The sequence below is a fragment of the Euprymna scolopes genome, chromosome 34, assembly GCF_053919585.1.
Source record: "Euprymna scolopes isolate OS-2025 chromosome 34, ASM5391958v1, whole genome shotgun sequence".
NCBI lineage: Eukaryota > Metazoa > Mollusca > Cephalopoda > Sepiida > Sepiolidae > Euprymna > Euprymna scolopes.
This window is the reverse complement of record NC_136515.1, coordinates 77,386,665-77,403,112: the sequence shown is the minus strand read 5'-3', so window position 1 is coordinate 77,403,112 and position 16,448 is coordinate 77,386,665. Positions and strand designations below refer to the sequence as shown.

General features: G+C 29.6%; 1 protein-coding gene across 10 annotated transcripts in view; it reads left to right on the top strand.

Moving 5' to 3' along the window:
* The window catches only part of LOC145259301 (glycine receptor subunit alpha-3-like), a 485,592-nt gene that overhangs the window by 299,837 nt on the left and 169,307 nt on the right, over positions 1 to 16,448 (top strand). For 8 of the 10 annotated variants that reach the window (XM_080117183.1, XM_080117181.1, XM_080117177.1 and 5 more), the window contains exon 4: positions 12,114 to 12,171. In XM_080117183.1, coding sequence (XP_079973309.1) covers positions 12,114 to 12,171 — 58 coding nt within the window. Of the gene's footprint in view, positions 1 to 12,113; positions 12,172 to 15,192; positions 15,335 to 16,448 lie in introns of those variants that run through there. The other 2 variants (XM_080117184.1, XM_080117185.1) reach the window with 1 other exon arrangement.

The following is a 16,448-nucleotide window of genomic DNA, read 5'->3' as shown; positions in this document are numbered from 1 at the left end:
CTTTTTCAGTTGAAATTAAATGCATTTATTCATATTTTTCTTTTTCAAAATAACGCATTGCCTCATTTTCATTATATATATATGTGTGTGTGTGTGTGTGTGTGTGTGTGTGTGTGTGTGTGTGTGTGTGTGTGTGTGTTTGGATGGGAAGAGTGGACCTTGTGAACATAAGAGGCCAAAGGGAAGACCAAGAACAAGATGGAGGGACGACCTGATAAAGCACATGGGTCCCACATGGCAGCGAATAGCTCGAAGCAGAGTTAGGTTACTAAAGTCCAGGGAGGGGTTCATCATTGAGTGATAAAACCCTGGTTGATGTTGATGATGACGGTTATATATTTATTGATCTATTTGAAACAAGGGAATACAATATAGTATATAGAGGTTATGAAATCTTTTTATGCCTGGCATTTCGAAGCCTAATGCTTCTCATCGGATAAGAAGGGGGTACTAGTCAACAAAATATAGATGCTATTTTATCAATAAGCATATCAAGGGGTTTTGCATAGAGGTATGAATTTGGGAGTGAGAGAGAGAGCGATGATTAGCCAGGAGATTATTAGATATTTATGGTATTTTAAATATACCAGAATGTTATTATATATATATATATATATATATATATGTGTGTGTGTGTGTGTGTGTGTGTGTGTGTGTGTGTGTTTAATGATTTCAACACGAGTCATAAACAGCATAGGTAGCAAATGTAATTTCGCAAAACAAACACATATTGAATTGCATACATTCTTATACTACAATCATGAGCTACCTATTCGTTACAAATTAACAATTCCGTATTTTCATTGATTTTCTTCCTTTAATCTTATTCACCGGGCAACACCGGGACACGGACATCTAGTTTTATATATTGACAACAAGAATGTCTCAAATTAATTTTTGTCAAAGATGTTCTCGTTAACATAACAAAACTTAATATACGTTATAATTAAAAGCAACAGCCACTGCGCCTGTAACATATGCGATCCCCACACGCACACTTAGAAACACAGCTAAACATGCTATATGAACTCCACGTACTATATACTGTACGTTATACTAATACACATTGTACGCCAATATAGCCAATATAGATGCTAAATGATCAACGACCTTACTTTGACGATCATGTAGGTTTTGAAGAAAAGCTGACTGAATGAATGATTGATGTGTGTTGTTGGAAATATGCGCTGCTATTATTATGTTGCACTTTATTTATTCCTGCCCGTTAGTTCACTACTCGTGACGTGTGTGAGTGTGTTGAGTTGGCGAAGTCGCTATAAACGTGGCACAGGGCCAAATTTGGTTTGAGGTGAAATCGTTGCTATTTCTATCACCGATCTACGACAGGCTACCCACGAAATGGCACACGTGTTTTGCGTTTCTTCATGCTCCTGCAGTTGTTATGATTATTAAGACGTATATAGCTTACTTAGTACGAAAACTTGTGAGTGCATGTTCCGTATTGAAGCTCTTGAATTGGAAGCCATGTTTAACTTCAGAAAACTTTCCGATGGGTAGCTATTCTGTGCAAGTCCTGGACATGAAGAATTTTCAGGGGATAGCTTTTTCTCTAGAGGTGTTGGACTTTATAATTTTGCAGCGAAAGAGCAAAAGATCTTTCTCGTGTTAACCCGAAAGAATTATGTGCTGGAATGCCAAAAGCTTTAATTTTTATGGAGAAATTCTGGTTTCTGATTGGTTGATTGCAGAATGTGGTTCAATTTGATTTATCAGCTCCTATCAGCAGCGTTTATAAATAGAATCTCCAAACTTTCAGGGATCATAACCCCATTAATCATCAGAAATATTACAACAAAAGCATTTGGGTTGAGCTATGTAACAAAACATATCATGACGATACATTCTCTACCAAAACTCTGTCCATTTTTGGTATAGAGACTTGAAACTTGATATATGGGTTATTCGGACCAATGGAATAAATTCGATTTGGCTTTTAACCGAAACAATCTGCTATTGAGACAAAAGGTATAAATTTGAACTTGGCAGGCGTAATTCGAAATAATGTATATACTTTCCGCATGCTTAAATAAACATTTATACGTTTAAGTCGGTTAATTTATTTTTTAATCTGCAGTATATATTAGGTACAATATAATAATCAATATGACTATTAAAATACGAAATTTGCATTATATTGAAATACTTAAATTAAAATACTATATTTAACTGTAATTTCCGATCAGACAACGTAGGGTGGGGGTGCTAGTATATATATATATATATATATATATATATATATATATATATATATATATTCTGCATGTATGTTTACTTATATTTTACCATGTGCATTTACTTACATACTTATTTGCCTTATTCCGGAATTGTAGATACCGGCCATCTTCTCCCCTAATTTTTTTTTAACTCTTTATTAAATTATTTACTCATCTATTTACTTATCTGTATGTATATATATATATATATATGTGTGTGTATACGTGGGTGTGTTTGTTGTGTATATATATATGTATGTATATGTGTAAGTGTATGTATTCATATATATGTATGTATGTATGTATGTATTTATGTATGTATATACATGTGTATGCATCTAACTTATCATTAATTCATTTGCTTCCTTTAATAACTTCTGCTGATAATTCTATTCTTAAGTAATAACTTGTATATTTCAGTTGAAAGCTTTTCTGCTTTAAATTTTGGCGCCTTTTCAACGTCATCTTGTCTGGGTCATTTTGACATTGGCCTTTCTATTCTAATATTAACTCAATCTTTATTCAATTTTGTTTTTCTTCTTCTTCTTCTTCTTCTTCTTCTTTACTCATTCTCCCAATATTAGCCCAGCCTTGACAGTCGATGTAAATACTTTTTCTACCGTTGTGAATTATTCCACGGATTTCTGCCTTTTGGATTACTTTGGACCATCTTCCAATTACGCGATTCCATTGGATTTTACTTGTGGAAATGGAAACTTAACCAATTATTTTGGATTTTGAATTTTGGATTTTACCGTTATTTGATATTCACGTGAAATCATTTTTTCTTCGCCATATTACCTCTCCTTTGTTATCAAGTAAGATCTATGACTTATAGTTTCATCAAATACTTTTGCAAGCAAAATCCGATCTCGCATTTTGCTAAATCCTACCCTCTAATGAGAAGGAAAGTATTTCTTCGAAACTCCGCAGATTAAGGACTATCCACTTATTTTGTGCTTCCTTTTAAAATTTAAATATGTTTTTAACTCATTTTCAAAGTTTTTTAACATGTTTTATTAACTACTTGTTCTTATATATATATATATATATATATATATACATATATATATATATATATATATATATATATAATGTGTGTGTATACCAAAAGGAAGACCCGATATAGCTTTGAATCGGCTTAGAGCCTGACCTGCTTCTTAGCAATAACCTTATCCACCATACATTGTAGTCTACATTGCACTGTAGAGAACATACTACTGAACATACAACTTATTTTTGTATATAATAGGTTTAATTAAGGTTTAAAATGCAAAAGTTAGCAACAATGGTTTAATAGTCCTCTAAAAAAACATTTATTTCAAACGCGCCCTTGTCATATCAAAGAACCTACTGTTGATTTTATATGCCTGGCATTACTGCTTGTGCGGTGATAATTGCTTGATTTTAAATTTAAAATGAAAAAGTAAAGTATCATTGTGAAATTCTGTTTTAAGCAGAAACATTGATTTCGCATGCGTTCCAGTCATATCAAGAAATAGATACCGTATGTTGATCTTAATTATTTCGATTATTGATCATCGATATTTGTCGAAAAATTTCGACACAAAACCTATCTAAGAACATTACCAGGCACATAATGTATCTTAGCGTGACATTTCATAAAAATCGAGCCAGTCGTTTTCGACTACATAGATAACGAACTCACAGACACTAAAAGTTTCTTATATATATATATATATATATATATATATATATATATATATATATATATATATATATATAGTAATTTATAAAATATATATGGCGATTAAGCTACACTGAACATTCTGCGTTTCATCCACTATAGGATTCGTCAGTGGATGAAACGCAGAATGTTCAGTGTAGCTTAATCGCCATATATATTTTATAAATTACTATATATATATATATATATATATATATATATATATATATATATATATATATATATATATATATATATCTGTAGATTTGTGTTGAGTATGCGGTTAACTAGCGTCTTCACCTTGAAGATCTATTTTTCTTATGAAATCGCCTATAAAACAAACAAATAGATAAACAAATTAAATACTTAAAGTTTACGCATAAATCTATACTTTCGTATATTAAATTTATGTGAGTAAATGTTATTATATATATATATATATATATATAACTATTTCATTTATTCACATAAATTTACTATACGAAAGTATAGATTTATGCGTAAACTTTAAGTATTTACTTCAAAAGTGCTCAATACGTAGGTAGAGCTAGTTAGTAATTTATAAAATATATATGGCGATTAAGCTACACGGAATATTCTGCGTTTCATCCAACTATATGATTCGTCAGGCTTATATATATATATATATATATATATATATATATATATATATATATATATATATATATCAGAATAATGAAATGAAATATATCTACTGGTTTTCAAATCCAGTGATTTTCGGCCTTACAAAATGTTTGTATTTAAAGTACAATATCATTTTTCTGCCGCAATATCCAATTCCATTATTCAATGTATCTAAAATGTTTTAAAAACTTTAAAAACTTTAATTTTCTATGTTTGTTGCTTTTAGCAGATTAGGTGCAAACCAATAAAAACATTTACTAATATTTTTGCTTTGAGGAGATGAATTAGCATCGAAAAATCATGGGTTAAGGAAATAGATTTATTCAATTGTATTCTTTGTTTTCAAACAATAAAAAATTCTATATTTGAAGATTAACTTTTTCAACTCATAAAATTTAAAAACATAAATTTATAAATTTATATATATATCAATATATATATATCAATATATATATATCAATATATATACATAGTAATTTATAAAATATATATGGCGATTAAGCTACACTGAATATTCCGCGTTTCATCCACTCTAGGGCTCTTCAGGCTTATGCACGAATTCTGTGGTTGTTTATCGTTTTTATATGCTCCTCTTCTATTGAGATTTTAGTTAGCCAATCAGCTTACTAGTATCCACCGCGCCCTTCCTATCAGCCAATGAGCATGCACTTATCGGACAAAGGCCTATTTGGCCTCTGGTTGACCTGTTCCTTTGTGTGTGCTCTGTTTAGTTTCTTGATCTGTTTTAAAACACTAACCTAGTTTTAAAATAAGGATAAGATCTTATTGTGAATATTTTAAAGCCATTAACCAGAGAACTGCTTATGGTTTTAAGCGAATTTTATTTGGCCTTTCAAGTGCTAAGCAGAATATGTAGCATTGGGAATCCCAGCTTAATTGCTATATAGGTAGTTTTAGAAATAGAACGTTATGAAGCATATTTTCATTTCCCATCAGCGAGTTGGCAGGATCACGAAAGGTTAGGTTTGACAGGTATCAATCTAGAGGGAATGCACCGGAAATTAGGGGCGACATGCACCGGAAATTAGGGGTGACACGGAATTGTGGTCGGAGTAGTAAAATGAAAAAATAAATAAATAATAAAGAGAAGGGCGCAAAAGTCTATCATTTAACAAATAGTCACACATAGAATGGCCATATCCGAAGAACCGTAATGTTCATTTTGTTTCCATTAAGTATTGCTACAATCATTACCAATCTATTATATATATATAAAAGTGAACGTGTCTCTGTGTGTGTATGTGTACATTTTCCTACGCATTAACTCTGTCAATTTTCAGTCTACAGACTCGAAATCTGATATACAGGGTACTGAGATTTGGGGAAAATCTTTGTAATCTGTTTTCGGCCAGAAATTTGGCTGTTAACTGGTCAAAGTTCAATGATTTGTCCTTAGAGACCTCTACCAAACTTCTCTCCCAATTTTGTGTCGGAATATTTTGCATATATAGGTTCCTTGGACATGGATCAAACTTAATAACTTGATTTGAGTCAAAAACAACAAAAGTTAAGGGGTTATAATAGGGGTCAAAGTTTAAAAAATTAACCGCTTTTTTTTCCTCAACATACACCTTCAAACACCCGGGCAACGCCGGGCTGAAATGCTAATGTTATTATGAAACGCTTTTCTCTCCTTTTTTTTTGTTCTCGTTTAATATATACTTCGTTCTGCTTTCTTTTCTCTTTATGACTGTATGCATCGTATACGTTATTTGGCCAATTCAGAGTGTCTTCGTCTGATTCGCTTTCATTACAACACTATATCATAAGAAATACTCGAGGCAGTAACAGCAGGCGGTGTCTGTGTTGTTATTAATACCATTTCTTTGCAGCTTTCATCACACACACACACACACACACACACACACACACACACACACACACACATATATATATATATATATATATATATATATATATATATATATATACACATACACACACGCTTCAGAATAACGTAATGCAGTAGATCTACTGGTATGGAAATCCAGTGATTATTGGTCTTACAAAATATTATTGGTTGTAATATTTTATAAACCTAATCCCAGCTAAGTACAAATTGCTCAATATGCCAGATAGAGCAAATAAATCATAATTTAGTAATTTAAATGTTATGACGTGAAATGATTAAATGTCAAATCGAGAATTTTTATTGAATGCAAGACAAAGGATACAATTCAATAAGCACATCTCCTCAACGATAGGTTTTCGATGTTTACCATTTTCTCAGAGGACAAAATATTAGCAAATATTATAATGGTTTTAACCTAATTTGCTAAATACAATAAACATAGAAAATCATAAAAGTTTTTTTAAAAAAATTTAAATAATAGAGTAAGGGAAATTATATATTGGTTCAAAATGAAAAGGATATTGAATTTCATATCCAAATTGTATAGTAATTATGTATTATTTTGAAATATATATATATATATATATATATATATATATATATATATATATATATATACACATATATATACATATATATATATATATATATATACACACATATATATACATATATATATATATATATATATATATATATATATATATATTGAATTTCATATCCAGATTGTATGGTATATATATATATATATATATATATATATATATATATATATATATATATATACTATAAATTTCGGTATTTTTGTATTGATATTCATATTAAAAGCCCTTTTTTCAATTGGTATTTATGTTTCCTCACGCAAGGAAAATGTGACACAAGGTCGTTCTTTACGTGGGGAAAAATCAGTTCCCAAAAAGAAGTGCAAGGCGGCACTTTGGTTGAAACTAAAAAAATAATAATTGTCTCAGTATAGAAGGTTTCCCCTCCATTGACCAAGGGAAAATTAACTTAAGTGTAGCATCAGAACAGATACTACACTTTGAGATATTAAATCTTTTATTCAGGCTGAAAAGTTCAATATGAACAAAAAACTAAAGCACAAGGCCAAAGTTTTTTGTTAATGTTGAACTTTTTAGCTTGAATAAAAGATTTAAAGTCACGAACAACAGAAAAAAAGGTGAGTCTTTTTTTCTATTTATTTAAAACTAGCTGAAGTACCCGGTGTTGCCAGGTTGTATATCATATATTTTAATATGTGTTCCCATACATTATAATAAAATAGATTAAACAAAACATAAATTCATAATGGCTTCTTTTTCCACACACTCCATGTTGACGGAGTAATAGTGCGTTTTTATAGCTTAATCCTCGTCCTTCTTTCGAAATATGATGTAAGAATTGCAATTATTTTATATTTTAGTGCTTATCTGAAAACTGTTAAATCTCTTTGTTTTTACTATTTAATGTACTACATATATAAAGATGGCATTAGTAATCTATTCAGTAAATGAAATAATTAAAAGTAAATAATTAAAATTCTGTTTCATCCAGGGCATATATGAAAACTGGAAAATGAACCTCTAATTTTGAAGAGCCTCGACGTAAACAACATTTTTGGTGTGACTTCTAACAGGTGTGTAAATGTAGAGGTTTTCAGGACTTCCAATGCGTGAGCAACCAACATACAACTGGCCACGAGAAAAGCAAGGTGTCTGAAGATTAAGTCCAACAACTTTTAGGCTTTGTCCTTGAGCTTTATTTATAGCCATGGCAAAACTAATTTTTGTTGGGAATTGTACACGTTTGAACTGAAATGGCATCTCAGAAGAAATCCGATGAATTAACAGTTTCATCCTTAAAATCTCCAGTTATTATAATGGCTTCCAGGACATTAGTTTTCAAATATTTTTTTGCTAACAGTGTGCCATTGCACAATTTAGGTGGATCAATATTTCTTAATAATATAACTGGGACTCCTTCCTTCAATATCAGGTTATGATGTCGCATTCCAGGCGGCTGTAGTTCATTTAGAATTCTACAAGAAATTCTACTGCTTGATCTTCATCAATAACGCAATCAAAGGATTGATAAGAATGCTCTAACCCAAGCAACTCTTGCAAAAGATTATAATTGATCAGTAATGTTATCATGAAAACAAAGTAAACATTTTTTTAATTTTAAACAATGAATACTTTTTTAATGATAAACAATATGATTATAAGTAAAAATATTAAATTGTCAGATATGTAAAAAAAAAATTTAAACAACATAAATAGAACTTTTCATAGTTATAAACTATGAAAACTTTTTTAAAAGCAATTTAAAAATAGAACTTTTTTATCATTTGAAACTATGAAAACCTTTAAGTTTAAGTTTAAACAATATAAATAAAACGTTTTTATATAACTGTACACAATGTAAAAAGCTTTACTTTTAATTCAAAATTGAATCTCGTGATTATTATTAAATCACGTGAGTAGTTATAAACGATATACAAATTAATATTAAGCATGCGTATTGGAACTTAATTAATAATTTTATCGTCTATTCTCTTTCACTTATTTTGAAATTTATTAATTTTCACGTGTATTCTCTTTCACAACAATGCCACCACTTTTAGCATAAGAATTATACTGTTTGATATTCGAAAAACTACTTAATTGCGGAAAATAAAAATATTCGTTTTCAACATACCAGAAAACTAGTGAAAGTCGTCATTTTAAAAGGAAATGTTCAGGTGGAAACCAAGTGAAAATTTACCGTTAAAAATAATAAAAATTTCGGTATTTATGTATTTTATGTGCCATGCTGCAATAACGTTCTTGTTTCGAAAACCATTCTTAACACGTGGGGTGGGGAGTGTTTTGTAAGTATTCCCTGTTTCCGCCTTATAATTTGATAAAAACAAAGATATCGTGATACTTAAATTTAACCTGAAAAAAATATTTTAAAATAGCGCAGTACCAAGAATACTTAAGCACCAAACTTCTAGTTAAATTGGTTAAAATTAAAAATTAAAAATACAAAAAGTTGTTTATATCGTTTAAAATAATAAAAAAGATTTATATTGATTAAAATAAAAAGAAAAAAAGATTTATATTGTTTCAAATAAAAATAAAAAGATTTATATTGTTTAAAATTTAAAAATTGTTTATTGTTTTCTTTTAGTTCTTTTCATATTGATTATTTTTTAAACAAGGTATGCTTACTTAAAACTCAACTTAACTTCTGAAATACCGATGTCATTGTTTATATATTGTTGTCATAGTAACATAACGGTGATTAGGGAGTTTGGTTCCTTTTATTTGATAGAGTTCGAGATTATTTTGCCACCTAAACGCCCGTCTTGACAGAATTTTTGGTACTTGTGCAGTGTACGAACCATGCTGAAATAATAACCTTATTATTTAGAAAGCCATTCTTAACATGGGGAAGGGGCTTGTCAACTATTTTGCACTTTCGCCTTACAGGTTAATGAAAAAAGAGAAATTATTTCAAGAAAAAGGAAGAAGCTATGAAAATTAAGAATATTAGTTGGAAAAAAGAACCTTATCTCAAGGAAACAGATGTATTAATTTAAAGAGAAAGTAATGTCGATTGGCACTTGTGTCGATGCTGGGACGGGGATGAATTAAACTTTATAAATAAAATTTCATTTTTAGAGCAACGTCAAATTTTATTTAATTTCGTTTAAAAATAATGAGAAAGAAAACTTCTATTTATGTTTGACTGATTGCTTTCGTGTCGACCTTTCAAGTGTTGAAATAGTCTTGTAGCGGTTTTGATTAAAATAAGTGGCAGACGACAATCTGGCTATTTTGGCGGATTTTCATCAGACGAGGATTCGAACGTGAATACATGTTTTGTTTTCGCTTTTGTTATGAAAATCATATTCATGGAAATTACTTATTCTACTGTAAGCAAAGTAAATCTCGAAGATAACCGAGAGAATGTATTTTTATGCTAAATTTAAAATATCTCATGTTATTTAAAATATTTTAAATAAGATTTTAAAATGTTTAAAAAATAAACAGGGGTCACTAAGATATTTGTTAAATGTTTTTCTATAACTCAATTTTTCGGGAAGATGAGAATAATAGTCCGAATAAAATATATGAGACATTTTATATGATTAGATATTGTTTATTTATTTAGTTTTAGAAATAAACCTGTACTTTGTGTTGGCATAATGTCTTGTGTAAGAAAGTTCTATCAGAAAAACTATAAATAGTAAAAACGCATGCGTTCGGAAAAATTTGGCAGTTTTTGTTTGGTATCAATAATTGTTCATCTAATCGATAAATGAATAAAATATATATATAGGTATGTTTCGTAAATGTCATGTAACGTCTGAACAAAACAAAAAAAAAGAAAAAAGAAAGAAAAACGCAGCATTCGAAACGTAAGAATTTTTGGTACTCTTGCATAATAAGACCCGGATTCTCGGGAAATCCCGTCAAGCATTGATCGGGCGAGACCGGCAATCATCGGTTTCAGCCGAGCGTTGTTCAAATGTTGAAACGCTAAATCGATTTTTTATTTTTTTATTTTTGGTAATGTTTTTAGTATTTTTTCGGTGAAAATAAAGGGGGTCTGATTATTTATTTATTCATTTATTTATTTTTAATTCATTGGCTGGGCGTTTAATAAAAAAGAAAGATACAATGAAAATGTAATTTAATTTTGAAATCCTATCTGAAATGTAACACGGTGCGTACACTGTAAAAACACCAAATATTTCTTTGTAATTAATTATTGTTTATCTAATCGGTCACATAATAATAAAAGATATACAGTTATGCCTTCGATAAGTGAATAATAAAAAGTTATATATAGGTTTTTCTTTGTATTAATAAATTCAAAACTGCAATGAAATTTACGTATTATTTCATTTTTTTATTATTAATACAAAGACAATCAAAATATGTAGCGTTCATGCCGGATGCTGTTTTAAGTACCCTGTATATCAAGTTTCTAGTCCGTAGACTTAAAATTGACAGAGTTATTGCGTAGGGAAATGTACACACACACACACACACATACACACACAGAGACACGTTCACTTATATATATATATATATATATATATATATATATATATATATATATATATATATATATGTGTGTGTGTGTGTGTGTGTGTGTATATATATATATATATATATATATATATATATATCCACACGGAGAAATGAAAAGATAAAAAAACAAGGTCACTTACTATCAACGTTTCGTTTTTATTTCAAAACTTTCTCGAGATGATTGATTAGAAAAAAATAAAATACATGTACATTTGTACGTATAATTAATGTCATATGGATGTTTATTTTTCGAACAAAAAACGCCGCTAGCATTCAAGGTAATATAGCGTTAAAGGTTTCATGAGTAAATTTTAAAGAGAAATTTGCTCATTCTATGCCATAAGCGGTATACATACGAGGAAGTCTTGAAATAAAGACGAAACGTTGAGAAACAGATAAATAATTTTGTTTTTGTTTTTTCCCCTATTTCTTTATAATGTTGGAATATTTTTTCATTATTTTAATTTTCATCATATATATATATATATGTGTGTGTGTGTGTGTGTGTGTTTAAACTATTATATTTTTAAATTAATGTTCATTATATTTAAATTGGTATATATTAAATTAATATTCATTATATTTTTCAGAGTATTTTCAGCCACAATTTAATTAAATATATTCAAGGAAATATATTACCACATTTAGGTAAGTATACTTATTTTTAATGCGTTGCTGACAAAAATTAAGTCTATGTTAAGACGTCATATTTTGTATCAAGTGCGTTTCTGTCTACATACTAGACAAGAAATCGCTGCAATCACTAACTGAATTGTTCGACGTTGTTTTGGATGATACGGTGTCAATATTGTTTTACGTTTAGTGTTTGATTGAAAATTTTAACTTTTTAGAATAAGAATTGAAATTTAGTTGTAAAGTTGAAAACGTGAGGATGTAAACAACCGTGTTGATGTCTATCCTGGTCACAGCACCAAATTAAAATATTGTTTTTCATTCGTTCCACCGAATGCAAATAACCATTTCAATAATTTTCGTCGCATCCTCTTTTTTGTGAATGCATTAGAATATAATTGTCTTCGTAACAAATAGATTAATAAATGACGAAATTAAGTCAAATAGTTTTTAATTTGCAATTTAATAAAAAATTATTTTACAACATTTTACGGTTTTGTAATTTCTTCTTAATTTTATCTTACCAATTAATATTTTCCAAGTATATTGCTAACTTTTATTCAGTTTTCGCGCAAATCATATGACGTAAATCAACCAAATTAAACTTTGAGTCGATCGTCAACAAAATTGAACTATTTTCTCTTTAAATTACCATCAATTCTACTCTTAAGGAAAACAGAAAAATGAGAATAATATACAAAACCTTTTTTTTTACCCCTAAAATTTACAAAAATTTATTTTTAATCTTTCATTTAATAAACAACTAGTCAGCATTATTCAGTTTTTAAAATTTTCGAATTTATATACTATATTATATATACATATACATATATACACCCATGAGCAAAAAATGGGCCAAGAGTGAAAGAAGAAAGAAATCGATTTTTCAATATTTTTTCATGAATTTTCGTTAATTTTAACTGAAAATTTCTATTTTGCATATCATTATTATCATAGCATATAATAATTAGTGAAAAAATTAATCCTAAAAATGGTAAGGATATAAAAAAAACGAATTGCAGGATTAAATCCGTTCAAAATGACTTACAAGCAGATTTTTGATATTTTAAGAAAAGAAAATGTCAAAACATCTCTTTCTGTTGTGAAGCGAATTGGTCAAATGTTCGAAGTCGAATGCTTGGTAAAAAGGAAATCTGAATCTGGTCGCCCTAGAGCATTCATTTTGAAGGACGACCACAGGCTTAAATTAACTGTTTTGAAGGATCGAAAGAAAACTTATGTTGACCATAGCAAAAAATTCAAAACAGGGGCTGGAAATTCTCTTTCTAGATATACAATATTTAAGCAATAAAAGAAATGGAATTTTCTTCAAAAAGGTGTGCAAAGAAGCCATTTTTATCTAAGAAGAACATCAATGATAGAAAGAGATTTTTCTCGTATTATGGCAAGAAAGATACAGACTGGTTCTGGAATGTTTTCTGGTCAGATGAATCAAGATTTTGTCTTGTTATTGATGCTCCCAGACGGTGCCATCGAAGAACTGGAGAAATACTTTCGATATGTGGCATAAACATGGTAGTTAAACACGAAAATGGAGAGATAATGGTATGGGGAACTTTTACTGCAGCAGAAGTTGGAGAACTTATTAGATGTGAGAAATCATTCAATGCAAAGAAATACATTCGAATATTAGAAACAGGACTATTACTAAGTATCCAGAAGCTGGGAATATCTCAGAACATTATTTACCAACATGATAATGCTCCTGCACACATTGCTAAAGTCGCAAAAAATGGTTTTCTGATAATTCAATTGATGTGATATTTTGGCCAGGTCAAAGCCCCGATTTAAATCTAATCGAGAATACTTAGTCCATAAGATCTCGTGCAAATAACTTTTGAGAATAATAACAAGCTCTGGGAAGCTGTGCACAGCGAATGGAATAGCATCTCTTCAGTGTTCCACTTTGGTTGAGAGCATGTCTTAAAGAATTGATTTTTTTAAAGAAACCAAAAGAGAATACGATTCCATCCGGAACATTTATTAACGTTAATGTCTTGTTCTTTGTTATTACTCTCGTTTAATGTTCCTTGTTCAATTGTTCTTTATTCAATATAGCTTTTAGTGCAATAAAATGTATAAAATTTGTTTGGCCCATTTTTTTTTCTTTTTGCTCACAAGTGTATATAGTATGTCATGTTTATTATATATGCATATACACACATATATATATATATATATATATATATATATATATATATATATATATATACACAGGGTAACCCCCCAAAAAACGGTCTCCAACTCGAATTAGGCCCCGTTTCTTAGTGTTTTGTCCTAATAAAATTAAACTTTGGTCATAACTAGTTTATTATATTCAAAACATCACATCAAAACACTAGGGTCTTTGGCCTTTTTTCCGTTGACTGTAAAATGCTCAGAAAAACAATTGACTGCTCTCTGTTTTTTGGGGGGTCACCCTGTATATATATATATATATATATATATATATATATATATATATATATATATATATATATATATATATAGTAGACTCTTCTATCGAACTCCGACGTTCAAGCAACTAGGCTGTCTGAAATTCGCACAGATAATGTGTGTATAGTGGTGAAGGCTTTGTATTAGACCAGCCATAAATTTTACATCATATTTCATACTCCTAGTAGCATACATAACGAATATATATATATATATATATATATATATATATATATATATATATATATATATAATAGGATAAAAATTCGGCGATACTAATTAAAAGTGGAGAAGGAAAATTAAATTGCTCGATAATTTGTAGGTTTTTTATAGTGAATGTATAAAAATGGTCGATGACGTCATGGACCGATTATTCTTGAAAAAGCCCATGAAACAGTAGACGAAACGGCGAGCCGGTTGATCTTCCAGATTCTATTGGTAATTCATATATATATATATATATATATATATATATATATATATATATATATATATGCAGTTTAAATTATATTTTTATTGCTAAAATATCTTACTTTTCTCTTTTTTATTTTTGTTGTTTTCTTTGTTGAAGGGATTTTAGAAGAATGCATTCCAACCACTAGACAAACACACACTAAAAGAGAATAAAACAAAATTCCGCAGTAATTTATTTTAAACGCCGGAGGGACATTCATGACAGGAGATTGTTTTTTTGTTTGAACCCGCGTCACCATAATGAAAGGTAAAAGTCACTCAGCGCCATTTTGTTAGAGCTTCATTATTCACAGCAATTCGGCGATGCACGCACATACTCACACCTAGCTGCTGATAAATGGCGCAACACAAGCTATAGCTGCGCTGTATACTTTCTTGTAGTGAGTAGACAGTCATCTTGCATGGATACATACACACCGTATATGCGTACACCGTATATTTGTATACCATACATGCGTACACCGTATATGCGTACACCGTACATGCGTTCACCATAAAATGCGTACACTATATATTTGTACACCATAATAGTTCATTCACATATTAAATTATGAAATTTAAGAAAGCCAAAACGACTTATGTGTTTTCCTTCACAATGAAAATGTATTTACTTTCAAAGATGGATAAATATTTATTCACCTGTAAAGATATGTAAGAAAACATTCGCCTCAAGAGAGGCTTTTTAACCATTTATTTTTCCTCTTGAACATGTAATATATCTGGATAGTAGTCCGTTAGGATGTTAAAATATACAGTTTGTAAATCTCTTCAAGTGCAAGCAGGCATGTCACGTGACGATGTTATCAGAAATGTGATGTCACTGTTTTAGAAATATCGTTATAAAATGAATATTCAGATTTGAAATTTAAAACCATATATGTTTAATTCATCTTTTTCCCCACACATTTTTATATCTAGAAATCAAAGTTTTCATTATTACCACGGAGTGGTGTTCATATAAAATTTATCATATAAAAAACAGTTGTCTGTGCGTATGTGTGTTTTTATGTCCGGATAAAAATAAAAAGAACTAAAAACAAAGATCCAAAAAGTAAGTAAGTTCTTGATCAGCGTTGAATAATATCTAAAATTTGTTGGGCAGCCATTTTGAATGTTATCTAGTATATAAAATGTGGATAACTTACATTAGTATCTTCAACAGATAAAAACATGAGAAGAAAGAATATACATAGACGAAATAAGAACGGGAGTAAGAGGTTTAAATCATTATACCCATACATGCGTACACTATACATGCATATGGCATACATGCGTACGGCATACATGCATACACCATATATGCGTACCCCATGCATGCGTATGGCATACACGTGTACGACATAAAGCATACACCATACATG